This window comes from Phycodurus eques, chromosome 18, assembly GCF_024500275.1.
Source record: "Phycodurus eques isolate BA_2022a chromosome 18, UOR_Pequ_1.1, whole genome shotgun sequence".
Lineage (NCBI taxonomy): Eukaryota > Metazoa > Chordata > Actinopteri > Syngnathiformes > Syngnathidae > Phycodurus > Phycodurus eques.
Window position 1 is genome coordinate 6,864,590 of NC_084542.1, and position 24,990 is coordinate 6,889,579.

The following is a 24,990-nucleotide window of genomic DNA, read 5'->3' on the forward strand; positions in this document are numbered from 1 at the left end:
GGTGTGGCCTAATGAGTGACATAAGGAATTTGGATGGATAATTTGTGGCCTGCTGTAGCTCCTTGCAAGTGTTTTTTGTATTTCTGTGTTTGACTGTCCTTTTCAATAAATGGCTAAAAGATTGGATTTGATCATGTAATTCCGCGGGAACATGCCACATTTCTATTTAAGTACGATACTGTAATTTGAACTGTATTTGTTTCTCAGTTTTACTTTTCTTTGCTGTTGACTACAATTATACTGTATCTGGTAGATTTATGTGGAACATGTACAATATCACAAAAAGTTAAAAGAAGGTTCTCTTATCAGTATTGGACCAAAGCCTCTGTCCTCTCCTCCCACTGAAGAGAGAAGAATCATGTTCTGCTTCACTAAGTAAGATGTCTTTGTGTTACATTTGTTCTCCCCACAGATTTCAGACAGACTTTGCCTCTGTCAGTAAATGGCTCCTTGATGCCAACAAAGACCTGACTATTTGGTCGGAACTCACTGATACCTCTAATGTGAGCCAGGAGAGTGTTTACAGGGGTCTGATTCAGCTGCTGGTAAGACTCTATGTATAGCAACTAATGTCTGACTACACGCTAGTAAATCGGAAAACATCTGAGCACCTATAATTTGTGAATACCTGTATTGTCATAGAATTACAATAATAACATTGTTATACTGAAAAAAATAAAGTCACAATTCATTCGTTCATTCATCTTCCGTTCCGGTTACCCTTACCCTAGGGGAAATTTGTATTTTTAAGAAGTGAATGTCAAAATTCCTATATAAACACAATGCTGTCTCTCTAAACACCTACTATAAATTCAACATTTATTCTCATGAAGCATTTGCCTGAATTATTGCTTATTTGACTGAAGTTGGTGTGTTTTTATCAAGAACAATACAGTACAGTACATACTTCATAACAGAAATATATTGTAAATGTAAAATTACAGATTTATTTCACTGGTAGCCTATTTCTAGAGTTATTGTTCTATTCTGACTTCATTTTTGTATTGTTGCAGTATTTTTGTATTGTGAAATGAGGGCTTTCGCGACTTGTTTTACAATTTCCCCCACCGTTGCTATTAAATGACCTACCACACATCCTCTCTACTGTCTCCTGCACCAATGGCAGCAGCAGATGATAAGCAGTATGTAAATGGCTAGATGGATGAGTCCATATGGTTGTTGTACAACTTATTAAAGTGAAGAAAAATCTGAAGTAATACTGATTGCATAAAATTGCATAAAACAATATAGCTCCTATAGTTAATGCATCATTCATGTTAGAGATATGGGATCTAAACACGTACAGGTGCAATGTTTTCTGACAAAGGTTAAACGCTTTCTGTAGGACTTCTCTATAGAGATGGAAACCATGTCTGCTCACAAGCAATCTGCCACCAGAGAAGCCACTCGACTGCTCCGTCTGAGGGAAACGGAATGTCCTGGCCTGAGAGGGCGCCTCACAAAGATGGAGATCACCTGGTGCAAGCTCACCTCTGACCTGAGAAATATACAGGACCAGCTGCAACAGGTCTAAATGACTGCATGTAAACATATTCTTACAGTGCATATGCTTTTCTCCAATAAATGAACCAACCGTATTGATTTTCATCTTCTCTCTCACACAAGTGGCATCAGCGGATTTTCTTTTGTACCTCTTGAACTTTATTAACATGACTACGGTGACTTCAGTTTTTCTTTATTAAATTAAGGAGATTTTAAGGAGGCAGTTTATCAAAAATAATGAGGGTTTTGGTGATCTGTTCCATCCCAGGGAGTGAAAATTCCTTCAGTTCTATAACGATTGAGAGTAAAGTCCAAAGAAATGGGAGGACACCTTTAATTTTTAACGATCATTAATCACCACTGACTACAAATGCAGCTTTTCACCACTTGATTGCATGCCAGTTTATATCAGACGATGAGTCGATTTTAATACAGTACCTGAATGTGTGCTACTCGCGTTATCAGAAGCTGCTCCTGATGTGGCCACCGATGAAGCTGCTGTCTGACTTGAAGGACTGGCTCAAGAAGCTGGACGTCCAACTGGAGAAGGAGAGAGAGCAAGTCCACAAGGCCACAGACGCTGCTCACATCAGAAGGACGCTGCAGTGCTACCAGGTACACATAACACCTCAAGACCCCCATCTGTCTCTTTTGAGTTGATCGAGTGAGGAATTTATTCAAAAATCGCCAATAGCTTTATCTTTGTAGATACTATTGTGTGCTGCCATCACCTCCCCACAATCCTTAGTTATCATTACTGTCTGAAAATCACTTCCCACGCAAACCAGTGTGCAAAAACACTTAACCAACTGCTGCTGGGCCAAAAAGTACATATTGCATAAACAATGCTGACAAAATCTTTTTACAGGTCTTTTCTAATTTTATAGAAGCTGTGAAAAAATACTAAAACACGCATACTAAATAATATAGAGAAAAGGGTTTGCAGGTAGGCAAACACTGTGATGTAGTCGTTAGCTTGTCTGCCTCGCAGGTTCTTGAGTCCAGCTTTCCTGTGTGGAGTTTGCATGTTCACCCAAAAAGATGTGTGTTAGGTTCATCGAAGACTCTAAATTGTCCATAGGTGTGACTGTGACTTTGGATGGTTGTTTGTCTATACATTATGTACCCTGCGATTGGCTGGAAACCAGTCCAGACTGTACCTCGCCTCTTGCCCCACAGCCAAGTGGGATAGGATCCAGCTCACTCGCGACCCGAATGAGGACAAGCGCTATAGAACATAGATGAATGGACGGAGAATGCAAAGTTTTGTTTGATACTGTCCGATATATTTTCCCCCTGTAATATAACTAAATAAGGCAACATTAGACAATATGACATACCAATATCATTATAAACATATACTGTTGTTTAATAAATTTGATTGTCCGAGTCTCATTGACTGCCTTGAAATGTCTCTTGTATGTGAATGCTATATTGATTTATTGACATATTCTTTTCCCTGTAGGCATTAAAGATGTCTTTGGTCAATGGGCAGCCTCTTCTGGAATTCCTCTCCCAAACTCGTCCTCAGGTGATGGGAGTTGATGTCCAGGCTCTTCTTTGTGAACAAACAATGTACGGGGAGCAACTCGGTGACCTCAGACAGCGGTGGCTTCACCTGCAGGGGGCGCTGGACAACCAGGTCTCTTTTTTGTATTCTTCTTCAATATTTATATATGCTGTTGAACAAAGAGCAGCATTTACTGTGCAAGTAATCTGTTGGGTCTTTATAATGTGCTGTATGAGCAACTTGCCATATACCTATTCTGTGTGGAAAGTGCCTTTAAATAAATGATGTGATTTGGCACAATCTACATTGAATTGATATTAATGTAAGAGGTGTCAGAAAGGTTCCAGGACCGGTGTCACAAAAGATATATCCAACCATTACCCGAGCCGCTTAGCCTCACAAGGGTCGTGGGAGTGCTGGAGCCTATCCCAGCTATCTTCGAGCGAGAGGCGGGGTACACCCTGAACTGGTCGCCAGCCACAGGGCACAAATAAACAAACAACCATTCGCGCACACATTCACACCCAAGGGCAATTTAGAGTCTTAAATCAACAAACCATGTATGTTTTTGGGATGTGGGAGGAAACCGGCGTGGCCGCAAACTCCACACAGGCCGGGCCAAGATTTCAACCCCAGTCCTCAGAACTGTGAGGCAGATGTGCTAACCAGTCATCCACCGTGCCGCTTCAAAAGATATATTTCAAATCTAAACTACAAACTTCAAGTTTTCCCCTTCAAAGTAATCCCCCTGGAGTCTAACACACTTTCCAGACTTCTCTGCCATGACTTCTTGCACTCCTGGAAGGATTCTTCTGGGATCTTCCACAGCTCCATTGCCACAGCCATCTCGATGTTATCGCTGTCTTCTAAATGGGTACACTTGATGACACCCTTGAGCTAGGGAAAGGAATAAATCACATGGAGCCAGATCAGGTGAGTAGAGCGGTTTCTCCAGCACGGCGACATTCTTCTCAGCCAGGAACTGTCGGATGCTCAGGGCATTGTGAGCAAGCGCGTTGTCATGGTGAAAGCCACGACTTGTCTTGCCACCACTCTTGCCTCTTCTCGCGCACTGAATGAAGCAAATGCCGCGGGATGTCTTTGTAGACGTGACGTGACGTTTTTAGTTTGGATTGGAAAAAATACCTTTTGTGACTCAAGTCCTGTTACCTTTCTGACACATCTTGTTTAAGCATTGCAGTTAATAAATTACAATGGCTCAAACAAGGAGCGTGATTTAGGTTAGATAATACGTAAACATCAATTAAGTCATTTTGAAGCTTTTTAAGGTTAAGATGCTGGGTTTTACTGTATACTTCACTGTTTAAGTGATTCAATATTGGTTAAAGTTTTTTTTTTTTTTTTTTTAATCATTTCCATGATTTGCATGCTTGATTTCTTGTGCAGATTCACAGAGATCAAGAGCTCCATTACACTTGTACTGCCAGAGAAAGACAGTTGCAGCATCTCTGTCGCTCACTTGAACAGCAGAAAAAGCATCTGAATCATTGCAAACATCCTGTTAGTCAAGCACAGACTCAAAAGGTTCTGCAGGAGTCGGAGGTATGCAAACAAGATGCAAATTACAGGTTATTTACACCGTGCTTTCTGCCACTCTAATCTGATCTGATATTATTGGATTTTTCCTCCAGGCTGTTGTTGGAAGAATAAAGGAAGTGGTTGCAGCTTTGCAGGGGGTGAAAAACACGTGTGTGCTTGACGAAAAGGGACATCCGTGTGATGTCGCTTTTTGTAACCAGGCTGAGACTGTCAGTCTTGCTTGTGAGGATCTCAGTCAGCAGGTAGAAATAGAACATAAAAGTTAATGATGAATTTGAAGGTGTTTAGAAGAGTTAGTATGACACAATATAAGAAGTAATGCACTGCATTATATCAGGGGCGCACCCCAAAAGATGTCTTGGCTATAGATGGTAGATAACGGACTTGATATACTCTCTGTCTTTATATTAACGATACATTGTGTGCAAGATGCTACCAAATTCTCTTTAGAACAAGTAAGATAAACGAAAACATCATTAATGAATAATTAGCCTTTCTTTTTTCAATTGTTATTAAAATCGCAATTACCCCGCCTCTCGCCCAAAGTCAGCTGGGATAGACTCCAGCTCACTCGTGAGGATAAGCGGTATAGAAGATGGGTGGATGGATGAATACATCACATCAATTGCTGTTTATGTATGTTAATGAATTAACAAATACTGAGATAAAGTAAAATGATTTGTATGACTTTTCCAAAATATTACCATGGACAAAACAAAACCAAAACAAAAACAAATGACTTAATTCATAATTACGTTTTACTATTAATCCCACTGAATCATTGTTTGAGGAACTGATTGTTGCACTCAAAGACCAAAAACACATCCATCCATCCATCCATCCATTGTCTACCGCTTATCTGAGGTCGGGTCGTGGGGGCAGTAGCTTTAGCAGGGACGCCCAGACTTCCCTCTCCCCAGCCACTTCATCCAGCTTTTCCAGGGGGATTCCGAGGCGTTCCCAGGCCATCTGAAAGACGTAGTCTCTCCAGCGTGTCCTGGGTCGTCCCCAGGGTGTCCTCCCGGTGGGACGTGCCCGGAACACCTCAAACATCTAAAAACACACACTTGAGAAAATGTAGTTTGATTAAAATTATTAAGAGAAATATATTAATTGAAGGAAAAAACTAAATCCAACAATTTTGCTTCATGCGGATTCACAGATTCAAGCTTTGACACCAGCGTTACAGAAAATCGTCAAGGAATGGGTCTGTCTGGACAGAAATCTGCGTGAGGTTTCTCTGCACATCAGCAGGGTGCACTGTACAATGCAGCTTTACAGAGCACCTTTGTTTTCACTGAAGCAGACAGAAGGTTATCTGGAGCTTCTGCAGGTGAGCATCAATGTGTATTACCCAATGTACATGTGAAAGATTTAATGACTCACTTATTCACAGCCATCATTTTTTGATGCATAACATTCAAAACTCTTGGAGATACATCCGGAATTATGATATGAAACGTTTTCTGTGCACAGCAACTCCAGGAGATGGGCGTGCAAGGGAAGAAGCTTTGGGCAGACATCAACAAATCCCTTCAGATTCTTTTGAAGACTCTTGATGGTGCAACAACTCAGTTACTGAATGATCAAATAGAACAAGAAAGAAAGCGGTCAGTAACATGGACTCACTGATTCTTAATCATCCATCCAGCCTTCCTTACATCCATCCATCCATTTTCTGTAGCGCTTATTCTCACTCGGTCCGTGGGCGAGTAGGAGCCAACTGACTTCGGTTGATAGGTGGGGTTGACCCTGGACTGGTCACCAGCCAATCACATGGCACATATAAACAAACAACCATTTACATTCATCTTTACACCTAAGGATAATTTAAAGAATGAAATCAACTTAACCTTTTAGAATGTTGGGAGGAAACCGGCATAGCTGGAGAAAACCCAGACAAGCAAGGGGACAACATGCAAACTCCATACAGGAAGGCCAGAGTCGGGATTAGGACTGTGAGGTGGATGTGCTTTTTCCACCGTGCCACCATTGTAGTATTAAATATTAAATATTATTTATATTATATAGTTTTTTAATTATTACAATAAATGGCTAAAAACAAAACATTAGACTTGACTGAAAATCCCTGATCTAAATGCTGTGGAAAGATTCAGTCTGGAGAATGCACCTTGGCTTCAAACCTGACACAACTGGAGGAATGAGGAGCTGACTACCTGCTAACAGGCGCACAAGTCTCATTGAGAGTTACAGAAGTCATTGAAAGAAACACCTGTTTTTCATGAGTTAATTTTCAGTAATTAAAAAAAATCTACTACTAATTTTGTCTGTTTGAAGTGTGACCATTGTGGGGGTTTCTTTCTTCATCAGAAGGTTATCAACGCTAATTTTAACACGTGCAAGACGTAGGAGTTGACGATAAGTTATAAATTCATACTGACTTCATCTCATTCCAGGTGGGAGGACATGTTGGAAAAGTTGAAGGAGGAACACCAGAAGACTGACGAGACTCTAACCGTCTGGCAGCAGTATAATCACGCCTTTGATAACGCCTCCCGTCAGCTGGAACACCTTCGGTGTCAGTTCTCCTCTGTTTCACCCCAACAGGAATCACAGGTCACAGTCCACTCAGTGGAGCTTAGTTCAAGCACTTCAAATTGATTGGGGAATTTGTTTTGGGGGGGACCTTCAACCCAGAACTAACAAACTATTTTGATTATTTCTATTACCAAACAGGTGGATGGTCACTAAGCGCAATCAATTTATTTTAATTCTTAGAACCTTTCTTCTTAAAAAGAATGATTGAATAACCTGCTTGACTCATCGCGTACTTACGCTGATTCAGAAACTAATTCATGGCTGTTATGTCTCGTTTTACTGTGCTAAATTGATTCCCCTCATCTTGTACAGTCCACATGCTGCATTAGAGGTTGTTTTGAAAAACAAGCTTGAGGGACATGGGGTTCAACCTTTCACATTTTCCACATCTCTCCTCAAATACTGGATGGCAGTCAGAACATGCAATGTTTTCTATTTTACAAATGTAGGAATTAAAACAAACATGAGCATTTATTTTGTAATTGCTTTTACAATTACGTTATTAAATCTAACCTAATCAAATGTTCCCCGTCACCAGTGTCACCAAGGTTTTTAACTCTTCTTCTACTGCTGTTGATAGATTCCTCTTTCTGTAACCGATGATAATATCTGTTGTGATTTTGTTTTTCCATCAATGCAAAGAAATTGCAGAATTTTGCTATGGACCTTCAAAACAGCGTTGTAGACATGCTGGCCTTGTCAAAGCCTCTCGTTGGATGTCTCAACCCGCCGGTCCAAAATTTGGTCCAATCAGAGAGCATGGGGCTGTCACTTGAGGTCCTTCTGCTGAACCAGGGGCTGTCCGACACAAAGAAAAGTCGTCAGGTATTGTCAGTAATACAGGGTAGCTTAACTGAAGCAGAAAGGCACAGGAGAAATTAATCACTCAACTGGATTCTCACAAGTCATACAAGTAGGATTTTAGTTAACATTTTTGAGGGAAATAGACTTTAGGAAGAGGCAGGGTACACCATGAACAAACAACTATTCACACCCGCATTGACACCTATGGACAAGTTAGACTCTTTAGTTAAGCTAATTGCACATTTTCTGAAATGCGGGAGGAAGCTGGAGCACCGGGACAAAACCGACGCAAGCACGGGGGAAAACATTCAAACTCCACACAGGAGCTCCCTAGCCGAGATTTGAACACAGAACCTCTTGACTGTGAGATAGATGTGCTAAATGTCCCATTTCTTTCTACAGGAAGATTTAGACAACCACAAACTATTTCACACGCAGCTGGAAGCCCTTGAGCAGCAGACACAAAACATACTGCATGGAGAGAAATCTAACATGAATGAAAAAGACATTGTGAAGGTTGGTTTGAGTACTTGCCAACAGACAAGAGCAATCGTTGTTTTTTTAAAGTTTTACTCAACAAGACTTTTTCATCATGGGCTCTTAAAACCTTTTATTTCTTGGCTGTATAGCAGGAGCTATTGAAACTTATTGAATTGCTTCCATCACTGGTTGATGTCAGTGAGATGAGCAGCTACATGACTCTCAACAAGCTGGAGAAAGACACACTGCACATGCTCAGCAAAAAATGGAACCACGGAGTGAATCACATGTCTTCTTTGTACAGGTGAGAAAGTTTAATCATTGTGACAGTGAAATGAGACTGCGGTTGTGTAGAATGAGCCAATAGGGCAGAACAGGAAGGTAGGGGGTGTAATTCAATTCTCTAAAAGAGCTTTTGGCACAAAATTATATTCCTTTTTTATTTGTATGAATGTCGTTTTGTCAGAATTTTGCAACGTGAACATCAGCAGTCCCAAGACTTTCATCAGAAGTGTCAAGAGCTAATATTTATCCTGGAGGAGCTGGAGTCAGAACTTCCAAGAGGCTTCAACCTCCAAGAGATACTTGCTGTCCATCAGGTACAATGTTACTATAAGGTTGTCTAGTGTTAGATTGAGTGTCTTATTGTGCATTGAGGACATTTTCGAGTGCAGCAGAAGCAAAACAGAAAACCCGTCAATAATCAGTAAACAAGTCATCACATAAAACTCCTGTAAGTGTTGTAGGTGAGGGAACCAGGTATAGTATGCGATATAGTCTCATAAGTACGTTACATTGCATTTTTCTATCCAAGCAAATATCACTATAAGGCAAATGTTCCAAGAGGTGAAATAGAAAGTACTCGCAGAAAACTCACAAAAGCATGGGGAGAACAAAGAAATGCCACGTAGAAAGGGTCGAGCAAAAATGATGTTCCTTTTGACTGGGAGGCAGACTAACCACAAATACCACTCTGCTGCCCCCCGAGATATTCAGACTAAACTAAGAAAAAAAGGCCCCCTGTCAAACATAATTTGTGCATGCTGGACACACATTGACAAACACATGTGACATGGTCAGACCATACCATAGCCGGTAATCAAGTGTGATCGCAACTATAGGGCTGCATTCTGTTGGATTGATCAACAGGGCACTTAATTGCTTGATTTACCTCATGGCTGTAAAAAGAATTTTGGCAAAATACTCCATTATAAAAATCAAAGTTGTGACAGTTTTATTATAAAATTAAGAATGGTGTGCCAACAGGTCCGTTTTATTCTGCTTTTGCTGTGATGATTGTTTAGCTGACAGAGTAGTCTAAATTTCTTATAACTCGCTATGCAATAAATAGGGAGCCATAAAAAATGCCATATGTGAGTGCAGGCTAGAGTGGGAGATATTGATGTTGTTTCGTAGGAGTGGGACTGTGCTTTACATCCAACCTGACTAAAATCTCTCATTACAGGCCACGCAGTTCTCGCAGTTGTCATTTCTCAACAATGACAAAGTTTAAGCTATAAATGAATCTCTTCTTTACCTCACCTTTCTTATATATAAATATATACTGTATACAGAATGAATAGAATTAATCTTCATCAGCAGACAATTGCTGTATTCTAAAGAGATTTGGTAGTTTGTAACCTACACAATCATGTACTGTAATACCTTTCTTATTATTGTGTTGTCTCTCACTCATGAAGAGGCGTCAGATCGAAACGATTACTGGACAAGAGATTCTCCAAAGTCTACTTTGTAATGCAGTAAAATCCATGGAAAAGCAAACATGGGAGAAAAAGTAAGTGATAGAACATTTAAGTGTTTTTCAGCTTAAGCGTGTACAGTTCCTCAGTTATAGTAATGTTTCCCCTTCAGGTCACTAGTTTAAGCAGCAGCAAGGAATTATCTCATTTTACTCCGGATAGTAACATTTATGCTATGACAATGATGGAGAGACCATCTTGCTTTTTAAAAGTCATCCAAATGAATTTGAAGTGTAATTCTTTTAAGGTAATTGCTACATAGTGGCAGTTTATTTTCATATATTCTCAAAATATCCGGGCAAATCTTTTGTCTTAGTATCATGCCTTTGTATTGGGTGTGTTTGAACCATATTATTGTCTTTGAATTTGTACTGTATTACGATTTATTTTGATAGGTCTTGACGAGCTGCCAGTATAACCAATTTTACGAGTGAAATTCTTAAAAAAATAAAAATTAAATGCATATCAGGTGCATTGTTGTAACAGAAACCTTAAAAAATGGGCCAAGAAAGAACCCATTCAATTTTGGCGAGGATCTGGATGAAGGTGTTTTATATCTTTTTTCAACATGTGATTCACTGGCATCAGTGGAAAAATTCAACTCACAATGGCACCACACCGCCACTCGTCCACCTTGAACTCAGGAAGCAAACTGAGAGTTCATTAAACACACACACACACACGCACACACACGCACGCACGCACACACACACACACACACACACACACACACGCACACACGCATTTTTAATATAGATATAAAACAACAGTTTGGCAGAGGTCTCCCTCTATGAAGTGAAATTCTGTATGTATACTGTATAAGGTCATTATAGCATTGCAAAAGCAACCTAAAACCTTCTCTATGCTTTCGCCATCAGAGGCCATTACAGTTTTATTCAAGGAACCCTCCATGCTCTTGTCAGTCAGAGAAGCTTGTCTTTGTGGGGTCAGACACCGTCAACAATAAAAATGAAATGATCTCGGGTTCCCAGCTGCATTTGATTTTTTGCTTGTTGGGCATATGACACTGGATACACACCAATGCGACAAAATGTAGTAATTTGCAGATGTTTCCGGTCTTGGAAGAGCTAAATGTCCTTCTCCTTGTTCCTTCCATAAATCCTGTTTGTGGTCTCTTGATACTTGGACAGCCCAAAGATTATCAGCCAGGTCTAAAGGAAAGTTTTTTTCTCCTCTGCATGTTGGAAGTGCCAAAGGCTGTTAACAGTCGTAAAATCCCACTGGTTTTATGCTGATTGGGCAATTGGTCAAAGGAACTATGACTGACATGTATTTTGTGTGCTGCTGTTTTATTACTACTTTTATGTGTTCCTTTTTAACAAGAAAAGTCACAATGTTGAACTTTTGATAAAACCTTGATATATCCATCCATTTTCCGTACCGCTTATCCTCACTAGGGTTGCGGGTGTGCTGGAGCCTATCCCAGCTATGTTCGGGCGAGATACACCCTAAACTGGTTGCCAGCCAATTGCAGGGCCCATAGAAACAAGCAACCATTCGCACTCACATTCACACCTACGGGCAATTTAGAGTCTTCAATTAATCTACTGTGCATATTTTGGAGATGTGGGAGGAAACCCGAGTACCCAGAGAAAACCCACACAGGCACGGGGAAAACATGCAAACTCCACATAGGTGAGGCTGGATTTGAACCCAGGTCCTCACAACTGAGGCAGATGTGCTATATATATGATATATATATATATATATATATATATATATATATATATATATATATATAATATAAATCAGCAAATCCAGACTACGCCTGTGTGGAGTTTGTATGTTCTCCCCGTGCCTGCGTGGGTTTTCTTCGGGCACTCTGGTTTCCTTCCACATCCCAAAGACATGCATGCTAGGTTAATTAAAGACTCTAAATAGTCCATAGGTATGAACGTGAGTGCGAATGGTTGTTTGTTTCTATGTGCCCTGCGATTGGCTAGCAACCAGTTCAGGATGTACCCTGCCTCCCGCCCGAAGATAGCTGGGATAGGCTCCAGCGACCCTTGTGAGGATAAGCGGCTCAGAAAATGGATGGATGGATGGATGTTCCGGACCAAATGAAAGTTTTGCTTCTGCCACAGATCTGAGTTCCTGACGCAAGTGTTCCATCTGCGTGAGAGGTGGTTCAGGTGTTTGTTGCTGGCTGGCCAGCATCAGGCCATGACTAGAGAACAAATATACCAGTGGAGGATCTATAAAGGTGGCATGAAGCTTCTGAGGAAGACACTGAGAACTGTTGGAACTCTGTTGTCCTCTACTTGCTCTTCAATCACTTTATTCCCTGTCACATCACAACAGCTTTCAGATCACTGCCAGGTTAGTTTTTTTAGGAAGTGTGAATTCTGTTTTCACAGTTTATTAACCATAACACCATTGCACAGATCTTGTAAAGTGCTGTTTTTCAAATAAAGCTAGACTGTTTTGGTCAAAATACACTTTTCTTAAGTGATTTATAAAGTCAACATTTAACATTTCTCTCTAAATCTGCTCAAGTGTCTTGAAAAAGCTCTGGAGCTCCACTCCTCCATGCTCACAGAGACTTTGGGGGCTGGCAGACATTTGTGTGAGACCATGTCAGACTCAGACAGTCGGAGTCAACTGGAGTCGGATATCCAGGCCATAGAAGAGGCATGGAAACACACTAACTCACTGGTCCTAAAAAGGAGAGCCCTGATCAGCACCACTGTTCAGGTAATAGCAATATTAACCCAATCCTTCAATGGTATTATTTACATTCAGTGCAACATTCCTTATTGTTTGGGACTTAATGATATTACATTTAGGTGGCAGACAAATAAACAATAACAATATACAATAAATAGAAGATTTTCCATAAACAATAAACAAAAACAACAACAAAATATTTCTACAACAGACCACAAATATATGGACAATATTGCTGTAGTCATGAAAAATGAGATGATTGTTCACAGCTAAAAATAACACAAGGTTCACAGAGACCCTTCATATGGGATGATGGAGAACATCCAACCACATCAAGCAAAACATAACATTATCCAGCTATCCATTAATCCGTTTTCTCTACCGCTTATACACATTAAGGTCGCTGGTGAGCTGGAGTCTGAATGGGGCTGACTTGGACTGAATGCTAGCCAATCATAGGGCACATTGAGACAAACAAACATTCACACTCACATACACATTTAAGAATAATTTTAAGTGTTCACTTAACCTTACACAACCAGTTCAGGGTGTACCCCGCCTCCTGTCCGATGACAGCTGGGATAGGCCCCAGCACGCCTGCGACCCTAGTGAGGAGAAGAGGCTCAGAAAATGGATGGATGGATGAACCTTACATTGTTTTTTTGGAATCTGGGAGGAAGCTGGAATACCCAGAGAAAACCCTCACAATCATGGGAAGAACATGCCAACTCCACACAGGAAGGCCAGATTCAGAACTGTGAAGCGGATGTGCTAACCACTCTTCCATTTGTTACTCTTCTACTCTTTGCAGTCAGTGTGCAGTCCGTGTGGTTAGACATCTGACAGTGGTTGACAGGGCACACACAGAGAGACATTATCATCTTATCAAATCTTTTATAAGAGAGGATGCAGGCTTTGGACTGACGGAATCCACATACTGTAAAGAGTGTGGGTTTAAGCAAAGCAAAGCCAATTTATTTATATAGCGCATTTCATACAGAAGGTAACTCAATTTGCTTTACATGATTAAAAGCAGGCGGCACGGTGAACGACTGGCTAGAGTGTCTGCCTCACAGTTCTGAGGACTAGGGTTCAATCCCCGGCCCCGCTTGTGTGGAGTTTGCATGTTCTCCCCGTGCCTGCGTGGGTTTTCTCCGGGTTTCATCCTACATCCCAAAAACATGCATGGTAGGTTAATTCAGAACTCTAAATTGCCCGTAGGTGTGAATGTGAGTGCGAATGGTATGTGCCCTGCGATTGGCTGGCGACCAGTTCAGGGTGTACCCCGCCTCCTGCCCGATGATAGTTGGAATAGGCTCCAGCACGCCCGCGACCCTTGTGAGGAGAAGCGGCTCAGAAAATGGATGGATGGATGATTAAAAGCATTTAAAAGCAAAAAAAAAAAAAGCTTATAAACATTTATAACAAAGAGAAAACAATTACAATTAAAGCATCATACAGTGCAAGAAATATCATTTAAAAGTGGAAATACTCTAAAAAGCATGGGAGAAAAGAAGAGTTTTTAACCTGGACTTAAAAACATGCACACTTGGGGCTGATGTCACTTCTGTTGGCAACTTATTCCATTTGTGTGCAGCATAATAGCTAAATGCTGCTTCACCATGTTAGCTTTGGACTCTGTGCTGCACTATTTGACCTGAGTCTGTCGATCAGAGAGCCTTACTGGGTTTATATGCCATTAGCATTACATTCATGTATTCAGGACTTAAACTGTTGAGTGATTTATAGACCAGTACCAGAACTTTAAAATCTAATTTAAAGCTGACTGGAAGCCAGTGTAAAGACTTTAAAATTGGAGTAATATGCCCTGACCTCTTTGTTCTAGTCAGAACCCGAGCCACAGCATTCTGAATGAGCTGAATGAGCAATGAGTGTTGAAAGTCAGGTCGGAATCTATCAGAACACCAAGGTTTTGGACTTGGTCTTTGGGTTTAAGGAGAGTGACTCCAGGTATTTACTAACAGCAATTCTCTTTTCTTTATTGCCAAAAACAATTATCTCAGTTTTGTTGTGGTTTAATTGAAGACATTTTTGGCTCATCCAGATATTTATCTGTTTCAGACAGTGACACAACACCTCAATTGAACTGTAGTCATCTGGAGACACTGCTAGATATAACTGTGTGTCATCTGCATAACTATGATAGTCAAGATTAAAGTTCTGAAGAATTTGACCTAAGGGTAGCATATACAGGCTGAACAGGAGGGGTCCAAGAACTGACCCATGAGGGACCCCATAGGTCATTGCCATTCGTTGAAATTGAGCACTTTCATCCATCCATCCATTTTCTGAGCTGCTTCTCCTCACTAGGCTCGCGGGCGTGCTGGAGCCTATCCCAGCTATCATCGGGCAGGAGGCGGGGTACACCCTGAACTGGTTGCCAGCCAATCGTAAGGCACATACAAACAAACAACCATTCGCACTCACATTCGCACCTACGGGCAATTTAGAGTCTCCAATTCATGCATGTTTTTGGGATGTGGGAGGAAACCGGAGTGCCCGGAGAAAACCCACGCAGGCACGGGGAGAACATGCAAACTCCACACAGGCGGGGCCGGGGATTTAACCCCAGACCTCAGAACTGTGAGGCTGACGCTCTAACCAGTCGTCCACCGTGCCGCCTGAGCACTTTCAATGGTTACAAAATAACTCCTTTCCTCCAGATAGGACCTGAAGTATTTAAGGACTGTTCCATTTAGTCCTACCCACGTCTCCAACCTGTTCAGCAGTATATTATGATCTACCATATCAAAACCCGCACCGAGGTCCAACAAGACCAGAATTGACACCTTTCCAGAGTCAGTAGTCAACCTTATATCATTTAGCACATTGATAAGAGCAGATTCTGTACTGTGATGAGTTCGGAACCCTGATTGAAATTTCTCAAAAAGTCCATTTAAGTTCAAAAAATTTCTGAGTTGATTAAAAATAACTTTCTCAACAATTTTGCCTATGAAAGGGAGATTTGAGATGGGTCTATATCTTGCTAAAATGGAAGCGTCCAGCGCTCTATTTTTTCAGGAGAGGCTTAATGGCATACTTTAAGAGCTTTAGGAAACTTGCGTGACTGAAGTGAGCAATTGATTATTTGCTACAAATAAAGCTAGCATAGACTTCGCAATATCTTTGAAAAAGTCAGGTGGTATTGAGTCAAGACAGCTCGTTGATGGTTTCAGCTGCTGAACCATTTTCTGTACAGCTTTTTGGTCATCCATCCATTTTCTGAGCCGCTTCTCCTCACAAGGGTCGCGGGCGTGCTGGAGCCTATCCCAGCTGTCATCGGGCAGGAGGCGGGGTACACCCTGAACTGGTTGGTTTTTTGGTCAATTGTATCAAATTCTGACATGTAAACAGAGTTTTTCCTGGGTGGCTTCGGATGTAATATCATTTTATCATTTTGCTGATTTGTGCTAATATTTAACCTGATGGATTGTATTTTTTCACTAAAATAACAAGCAAATTCATTGCATTTATCTGCTGTTAGGAGTTGGAGCTATCTGATTCGGCGGGGTGTTGTGAGCTTGTCAACCACAGCAAACAGAGTCTGAGTATTGTTGAAGTTCTTACGGATGATTTCAGAAAAGTGTTGCTGTCTAGCTCTGACTAACGCTTGGTTAAAATTACAAAGTCTTTGTCTGGAAAGGTCATAGTCAATTTGGAGTTGTTTTTTTTTTGTCCACTTACGTTCTGCATTCTTACACTTTGATTTAGGTCTTTACCATCTTTGTGCTCCTCCACGGTGTTCTAGGTGGCCTCAAGATTGACCTAGTTTTAATAGGAGCGACGGCATGACATTTGAGATTTTACAGATGAAATTATCGAAACGTTCATCAACTGTCTCAGCAGTCACAGTTTGTGGCACAGCAACGGTCTCCATAAACTTAGTGGTGGTGCTCTCATTTATGTACCTTTTCTTAATAGACATAGAGGTTGTCTAAACTTTTGGAAGAATCTGTTATTCAAAGAATGATGGAATGGAATTTCAACATACTTAGAGATGACCAGGTCTAAGATGTGTCAAATGTGTCTAGTATAGAAGAGAGTTCTTAAGATTTTTTTCTTCCATGTTATTGTCAACATGAATGTTAAAGTCTCCCGTTATGAAAAAATTGTTGTAGTCAGTACAAATAACTGACAGCAGTTCTGAGAAGTCCACCGTAAATTTTCTGTTGTATCTTGGAGGCCTATAAATTATTAAAACAATAACCTTTGAGTCACCTTTAAAAAACAGAGATATTCAAAATAGCTAAACTCACCCAGTATAAATTCTTTACACTGAAATAATAACTTAAAAATAACAGCAATACCACCGCCGTTTTTCCCTCTTCGACACGTGTTCATAAAATAAAAATTTGCTGGTGTTGCCTCATTTAAAATGGTATTAGAGTTACTTTCTGTTAACCACGTTTCATTTAGTAACAAGGTTAGTGTCAATGTAATAGGAGGAGGCTGGGTCAGCTTTACATGACCCATATCCAGGCCCTGATCCCACCGTAAACACTCACATGCACGCACACACATACACACACACACACACAAACTCTCACATTCAGGCACGGCGTTAGCGCTTGCACAAAGCTCCTGCCAAGAGGGATCAAAGTACAGCTCAAATCTATCTCTGATCCCCATCCAGAGATAGCTGGGTACCACTGACCGTCTTCATCCCATCACACTAGCTCCTGAAAAGTCTGAAACATATCACAAAAAACAAAAAAGACATGAACTTGAACAAACATTTAAAAGCAGCAAACTATAGTCCTGTTGCTCTGTGATGTCCTCGCTGTGACCTTGAGATTGAACAATATGGACTAGCCATATTCATATAAAAATATCAATCAAGAATATTTTGTCATATGACAGTAATGAAAAGTTATGTTAAGTTTTTACCTTTTGAAACTCCCTGTATGTCACAGATTACAGTACAGAGAGTAACATTAACACCCAGAATTTAATTGACAAGATATTTTGTTCAAATATGTAAATAATTATGTTGAAGATGAAAATCTGTAGCTAATAATGGAAATTCCCTTTGTAATAATTAAAAATCTGCATTTTTATATATTTTTTAAATGCTTACAAATTCAGATTCCTTCATTACAAACAGTGCTTCATTACAAACAGTGCTTATTTTTTAAATGCTTACAAATTCTGATTCCTTCATTACAAACAGTGCTTAGTGTTTATATTTAGACCTCTCCAGACCTTCATTAACGTTGCAATCTGATCCTGCATCTTTATTAACTTAATAGAACTGGTCACGATGTCAGGATGAGATAAACACCATAACATGTGAACTGGATGAGCTGAGGACCCAGATGAAGAGGAAGGTGCCCATGACAATGGAGGAGTCTGAGGAAGAGGAGCTCCTTCAGGTGATTACAATACCAACATGCACTTGTTGAGGTATTTATTGTGGAGTATATTTACACTCGCACTCATCCAAATGGAATGCGAATGGATGGATTCTGCCTCACTTAGTTTTGCGAAGGCGCTTTGATATTTGTTGGCAATAAAACACCGCCTATCCCTGACAACACTTTTGATAATACGAGTTGATTGATGTGAAAGCAGCAAACCAAAATATTTGGCTTTTTTTCAATGGATCCCCCTAAATTTGTCAAGAGTAAATAAATTAATTTGAGCAGCAGTAGCTCATCTGTAAGGACTTGGGCTCTGGAACCGAAGAGTCAGGCATTGAGCCCTACTGAGGATAAAAAATGTGATGTGAATCTCCTTCATGCCAATTGTCGAGGTGCCCTTGAGCAAGGCATCATCCACCCCAGTCACTTATATAATGTGAAAGTTTTTTTCCATTTGCCCCTATACCTATGTATAATGCGCTCTATTGACTTTTGAAAAAATTTTTGGGAAATAAATGTGCATTATATACGAGAAATTACAGTAGTTTGATTGACTCCCTGCTCGATCTGGAACACAGACGAGCTGAGGACCGCCGTAAAGGAGGGAGAACACCAAGCTAGCACAGAGATCAACAAAAAAATATGTAGAAACTCACCGGGAACGAGCAGACTCACCATCACTAGCCGGCATTACTGAATGCATCTCCGTGTCTACTCCGACAGACGTTTGGCGATGATACTGGCAGATAATTCACTGCAGACCTAGCTGCTTTGTTCCACACCAGCTGTCAGCCCTGCATATCCTCAGATCCCAGGTTTGCGGCAGGGGCGTAAGCCCTGTGCCTCCATGGCCGGCGTCTCGCCATGTCGCATAGCTAACGTGTCATTGGCTACGTTATCAGAACACTGTAAACACAAGGATCCAATAACTAGCTGCTCTGGGCCAGGAAGCACAGAAATTGTGGCGTGTATTTCAGCCTACTTTGGCCCCTACAAAGATATATTACCATACCCAGTGATAACATTTGTAATGCTCATTCTCTGACAAGCAAGGCCAGCTTAATACTAGATCATATCCTCGAAAAGGGTCTTGACCTCATGTGTTTAACAGAAACTTGTCACAAACCAGGGTCATACATGGTCCTAAATTAGGCCTGCCCTACTGAATACACCTACCTTGAGAAGGCCAGGTCTATGGAACGGAGGGGAGACTTAGCCGTCATTTACCATGCATACCTCGAGATAACTTCTCTTCCTCTTCCTGAGTCATCTACATTTGAATGTGTCTCATTCAAACGCTGGTTAAAAACTTACAAGCCTAATATTTAAGTGTGTCTGATCATAAGGCTATCTTCGTGGAGCTCCCTACAAAAGGTCCACACTCTAAAACTAAGCACCCTATTCAGTTCTGAAACCTGAAATAAATAAATCCCTCCTCCATGAACCTGGCCATTCAAAAACTCTCAGCCATTTGTGCTGCACAATCAATGACAGTTGAACTCTACGACTCTGGCCTTCAACGGCATTCTTGAGTCCCATGCCCCATTGAAGACCAGAGCAGTCTCCTTCTCCAGAATGTCTACTGGTTCACTGAAGAGCTATGGTGTTTCCAGAGAGTTGGTCGGGCCCTTGAGCGGAGATTTGTTGCTTCTGGCTTGGTAGTCCACAAGCAGACCTATTCTGACCACCAAAAATCCTTCTCGATGGAAATAGCCACAGCCAGATCAAAATCTTACTCGAATAAAATTATAACTACTCTGGGAACACAAAACAGTTTACCATCGTAAATTCAAACCCCATATCTACACAACCAACAGTGACCACACTGATGATCAGTGTAATAGGCTCATGGACTTCTTTTTCAACAAATTGGAATCTATCCGCTCCGCCTTTTCTGCACCTTCCTTCTCATGCACTAGTACACACCGTTCCTCTGCCCCTTGCCAAACTTTCACAATCAATTGAGATAATGCAGCAGGATGTAGAGGGCATCTTCAAGGAAATGAGAGGCTCTACTTGTCCCCAGGCCCCTCTCCTGATGTCATTGCTTAAGGCAAATACCACAGCCAGAAACTCCCTCATCACTGCCATAATAAACAATTCTTTTCATAGTGGTCATGTCCCTCAGCTCTAAAAAATTACCTTATTCACCCCCACCTCAAAAAACTCTCATTAGATTCCTGAAATCTGGCAAACTATTGACCCTTCTCCAATCTGCCATTCCTTTCCAAGGTTTTAAAAAAGGTTTTTGCTGCTCAACTTCACTCTGACATCCGTACACATAAACTGTTTGATACATTCCAATCCGGCCTCCGTACGGCACCAATGATCTGCGGATGACCGTTGACCATGACCTACTCTCGTCACCTCTCCACTGCCTTTGACACGGCGGACCATAATATCCTCATGAACACACTGCAGTCTGTTGTTGGAATCTCTGGCACCATCCGCAAGTGGTTCCAGTCACACCTCACAGGTAGAACTGAGTGCCTCCATGGGGAGCTCAAGATCCCTGCCACACACAGTCACCTGTGGGGTGCCACAGGGGTCAGTCGTCGGGCCAGTCGTCTTCACCCTCTATTTGCTTCCCCTGGATCATCTCATCAGAAAACACAGTGTCTACTACCACAGTTACGCTGATGACACTCAGCTGTACCTGAAAATGGACCTGTCATCTCCCTCAACCACAACAGCTTTTGACAGTATGCCTGCGTGGAGGAGATGTAGACACGGATGACAACCAACTTCCTCCAGTTAAACAGCACCAAACCAAAACCATCCAAATTGGTCCCTCACGTAAAACCCCACACAACTATTTTTGGCCACAACATTTCCCTCACCCCCTCTGCCATAAATCTGAATGTGAAGTTTGACTCTCATCTTTCCTTTGACACCGAGATCTGCCATCTCACCAAAGTTTTCTTTCTCCATCTAAAAAATATTGCCAAGCTCCGCACTTCCCTGTCCCTATCTCACGCTAAGAGACTGGTCCATGCCTTCATCTACTCCAGGTTGCAACTTGCTTCTTGTCGAAGTCTCAGGCAGGGGCGTACAGAAACTCCAGCACATCCAGAACTACGCTGCCGGGGTACTCGCAAATACCACCACATTGCACCCATTCTCCAGATCCTCCACTGGCTGCCTCTCTGCTACCAAATCCCCGATAAACCTACCTACCCACTCCCTCCACCACATTTCTGGAACACACCCCCACCCCGAATGCTTCACAGTATACTGAACAGCAGTGGGCAAGTACAATTTTCTCTTGAGAGATTATACAATAAATTGAAAAAATAAACAATTACAGACAACTAAGCAGATAAACTAAACCTGGATGGTCCTCCAATATTAAAGACCATTTGGCAGGTGATTTGCAGTTACCTAGTTACAAATCAGTGTGCTGTCACTAAAATAGCAAAGCTATTTAAGACAAGATTACTGGAAATCTTTTTGGTCATTTTCAAATTGTTGTTGAGACTTATGGGTCATGAGTTTATTAGCACAGTTACAGTAATGAAGAAAACTAAAAGTGAATTGTAATTTCTGCAAAATTGTTTTGAACTTTAATTGCGATAAGAAAATAAACAACTTCAGTTTTGGTATACCAATGCAATCACACATAATGTCTTTGTGCTGCAGTTTGTCCCCCAGCACTCAAATTCCCTCCTATTGTACTGTCCATTCCATCAGAGTACTTTTGAGTTTACCCCCCTTTCCCTTATTAAATGCCCTCATGGCTTTGCTCCCCTCCCCCTTTTAGCCCTCGACCCCCTTTATACTCCCCTTGTTCCATCCACAGTCTGGACAGTCAGAGCGACCAGGAGCAAGAAAGTGTGTACACACTACATACAGCTTGTTTATGGGTTCCTGACGGTTTTTGGTGTGTATGTCGTGTTTGTGCGATGCAGAAGACGGACCTCTCCCTGCGCCATCTAGCCGGTGGACTGAAGGACCTGGCCTCCAAGAAGACTGACCTGTGCCAGTACGTGGCGGTGGCTGATTCTGCTCTGCTGGAGCAGCAGCTGGAACAACTTCACATCCAGTGGGAAGAACTATGTACCAAGGTAAGGAAAAAATGAAATATGATACACACCAAGTGTAAAATAGCACAGTAGACATGAGGGATCATTATAATGTTGGTGCAGGTGGAGTGAGAGGAGGAGGGGAAAGTTTATTCCAGTGGTGTCTTGGCAGTTTACAGCAGCACAGTGCCTCTGCATCACACACCCTTGGTTGTGTGGTATGAGCAAATAATGTGTCTGACGAGGGAAAACTATGTGTTCTTTTCAGCTCATTTACTCTGAACTTAAATAAATTTTTCTGAATATATCCACTGCACTGCACTTCACATTTTAGTTCAAACAAAAGGTTTGCTCCAAAGTTTTTAGTCCAAACACAGCTAACTAACAACATTAGGCAAAAAAATTAAGACTTTATAAACACAATTACCTGGTTCAATCAAATATTTGATAACAAGTTACCTGGTAGTTTTCATTTTAAAACTTTAAACTACTTTTCTGAACAATCAGATGTAAAAATGTTGACTGACAGATCTCAACATAAAAATTAAAACATGTCCTATCTTTTTATTTTTGCCTAGTGGCTTTCAGTATTAAAGTCGCAACTTGTTTTGGGGTTCAGTTAAAACTTTTAAAACGTTGCTTGGCAATTAGATCTAGTCATTGGCATGATCAGCATGAACATTTAAATGATGTCTTTTTCCCCCCACATTTCTAAAGTGCTTGCCTGGGAGCTTTTCACAATAAAAATGCAGACTATTTTTCAGTCCTATCCAAATTTTTACAAACAGCTTTCTGCATTTAACAAGCTCAATCTGCTTGCTGACTATTCACATGAAGCATAGCTGATTCTGTGCATGCAATCTCAGTGAAACTTGCTCTACTGCAGTATGAACACCGGGTCAAATTCCGACAGTTAAGTAGTTTGGCTCAAACGCACAAAAACACTCTTGTTCATGAAAAAAACAACAACGGTTATGTCATCCCATCGCTGAACAAAGATCATTGCATGATGACTTACATTGGTACTAATTGGGTCTCCACTTGAAATGGATGGTGTCACCTGCTCCACCTTGGCAGCAGTTAACGGGACTCACAGGTTCAACAATAGCGGTGGCAAGACTATGTCCAATTATCAGATTTTGTTTCAATGATTGGTGCTCTCTAGGCAGCACTAGTAGAACAACAAAGGTTGCAGTGTGCTTTTTGCAGTGTTCCAAGTCTGTCTTCCAACTATCTGAAGGACTTTTTTCAATTAAAAATGAGCTCACAAACTACATGTATTGTTCATAAGAAAAAAGCTTGTTTTAAAAAAGGTTTTGCTGCTACTTTGCAATGTTTAGGGCAAAACATTCACTTTACATTTCTCTATGTGGAATTGAACTTGTGCATACTATAAATGAATCATGTATATCAATTCCACGCCATGTCCAGGAGGTTTCGTTCCGAGCCACACCAGGCTCTCTCGTCAAGTTAACAGGTTGTAAGTTGGGGGAAGCCGCTGGAATGGCTGACAGATGGCCTGGCTGGGTTAAAAGGATTCGGAGGGCAGCGTTCATTGTTTCCAGGGGGAAGCTCTAAGTCTAAACAGGACTGAAAGCAGTTCTGAATGCCTCCTTAATACTCAAGGGTCCAAGAGACTCACAAATCGTGTGGTAAAACAGAACCAGGCATTGTTTAAATCAAATAAATGCAACCGAACAGTAAAATATAGCCACTTCTAACGAACCACTTTTGACCTAAAAAAAAAAAAGATCATCCCTGCCTCTGCTGTGCAATATGTGATGTTTTCTGGACCTTAAGCTGTCATTAGGAAAATTGACCCTGTTAATCAGCCAGACACTACTGAAGATTGCCCCCCCCCTCCCCTCCCCCCACCGATCTAATTACTAAAATTACTGAGAGATTAAAATATTCTAGTGATTTAATATAGCACGGGGGGAATGTTCAGTTATAGAGTTTATACCCAAAAACAATATTTGACCACACGCATTTTCAGTAATTTACCACAAAACAAGAGGGCAGAGTCTGGATGATACCTCAAATGTATTTCAGGAACTACAAGGACAAATTGCATTTACTCAACCTTGATTGCCTTAATTGTACTGAAACTGTTATCCAAATAAGTTGTGTTTCTTTGTTTCTCTTTTATGTCTATTAATTATCAGGCAAAATCACGTCCTGAGTTTCAATGGACCTATTCGATGTAGAAATGCAAGGGCAGGTCTGATACAAGTATGGCGCTTGTGTAAATGCTAAGAGACAAGCAATAACATTATTCAACAATTTGTTTTAGTCTTTTTAATCAAGCTGAGTGGTAGTCCCATTGACCAACAGATTTAAATTCCATCAAAGATCAAAATGCTTTTTCATATGATGTCATCTTTTAATTTTCTTATCCCAACTAGTTACAGATTCCAAAATGCAGCATAATGCAAGAACATCAAAGATCATCGACAAAAAAAGCAATGACACCAGCGATGATACCGTTGCATCGCTATAAAACACCAGCTATACATCCAATCACTTTATCATGATGTCATCCCTATTCTACTCACAGTCCCTAGGGGGCATAATTTCATAGTATGTTGAGATTGCTGTTAGTGTTTATTTATAGTCCTCAAAATATTGGTTTGACATTTTTGGTTTGGCGACATCATCACTCATCATTCACGCACAATTTTTGAGTTGTTATGTTTATGCCATGTAATCCTGTAATCATTTTC

General features: G+C 41.0%; 1 protein-coding gene across 8 annotated transcripts in view; it reads left to right on the plus strand.

Annotated features, from left to right (window-relative positions):
- LOC133416762 (nesprin-2) overlaps positions 1-24,990 on the plus strand; it is a 71,159-nt gene that overhangs the window by 24,686 nt on the left and 21,483 nt on the right. For 7 of the 8 annotated variants that reach the window (XM_061703912.1, XM_061703911.1, XM_061703913.1 and 4 more), the window contains 18 exons: positions 413-545; positions 1,346-1,528; positions 1,969-2,118; positions 2,969-3,145; positions 4,421-4,576; positions 4,666-4,815; positions 5,736-5,906; positions 6,050-6,183; positions 6,991-7,150; positions 7,775-7,957; positions 8,339-8,452; positions 8,566-8,720; positions 8,883-9,015; positions 10,117-10,211; positions 12,282-12,516; positions 12,694-12,891; positions 18,135-18,257; positions 22,154-22,309. In XM_061703912.1, the coding sequence (XP_061559896.1) occupies positions 413-545; positions 1,346-1,528; positions 1,969-2,118; positions 2,969-3,145; positions 4,421-4,576; positions 4,666-4,815; positions 5,736-5,906; positions 6,050-6,183; positions 6,991-7,150; positions 7,775-7,957; positions 8,339-8,452; positions 8,566-8,720; positions 8,883-9,015; positions 10,117-10,211; positions 12,282-12,516; positions 12,694-12,891; positions 18,135-18,257; positions 22,154-22,309 (2,806 nt within the window). The remainder of the gene's footprint in view (positions 1-412; positions 546-1,345; positions 1,529-1,968; positions 2,119-2,968; positions 3,146-4,420; positions 4,577-4,665; positions 4,816-5,735; positions 5,907-6,049; positions 6,184-6,990; positions 7,151-7,774; positions 7,958-8,338; positions 8,453-8,565; positions 8,721-8,882; positions 9,016-10,116; positions 10,212-12,281; positions 12,517-12,693; positions 12,892-18,134; positions 18,258-22,153; positions 22,310-24,990) is intronic. The other variant, XM_061703915.1, reaches the window with a different exon arrangement.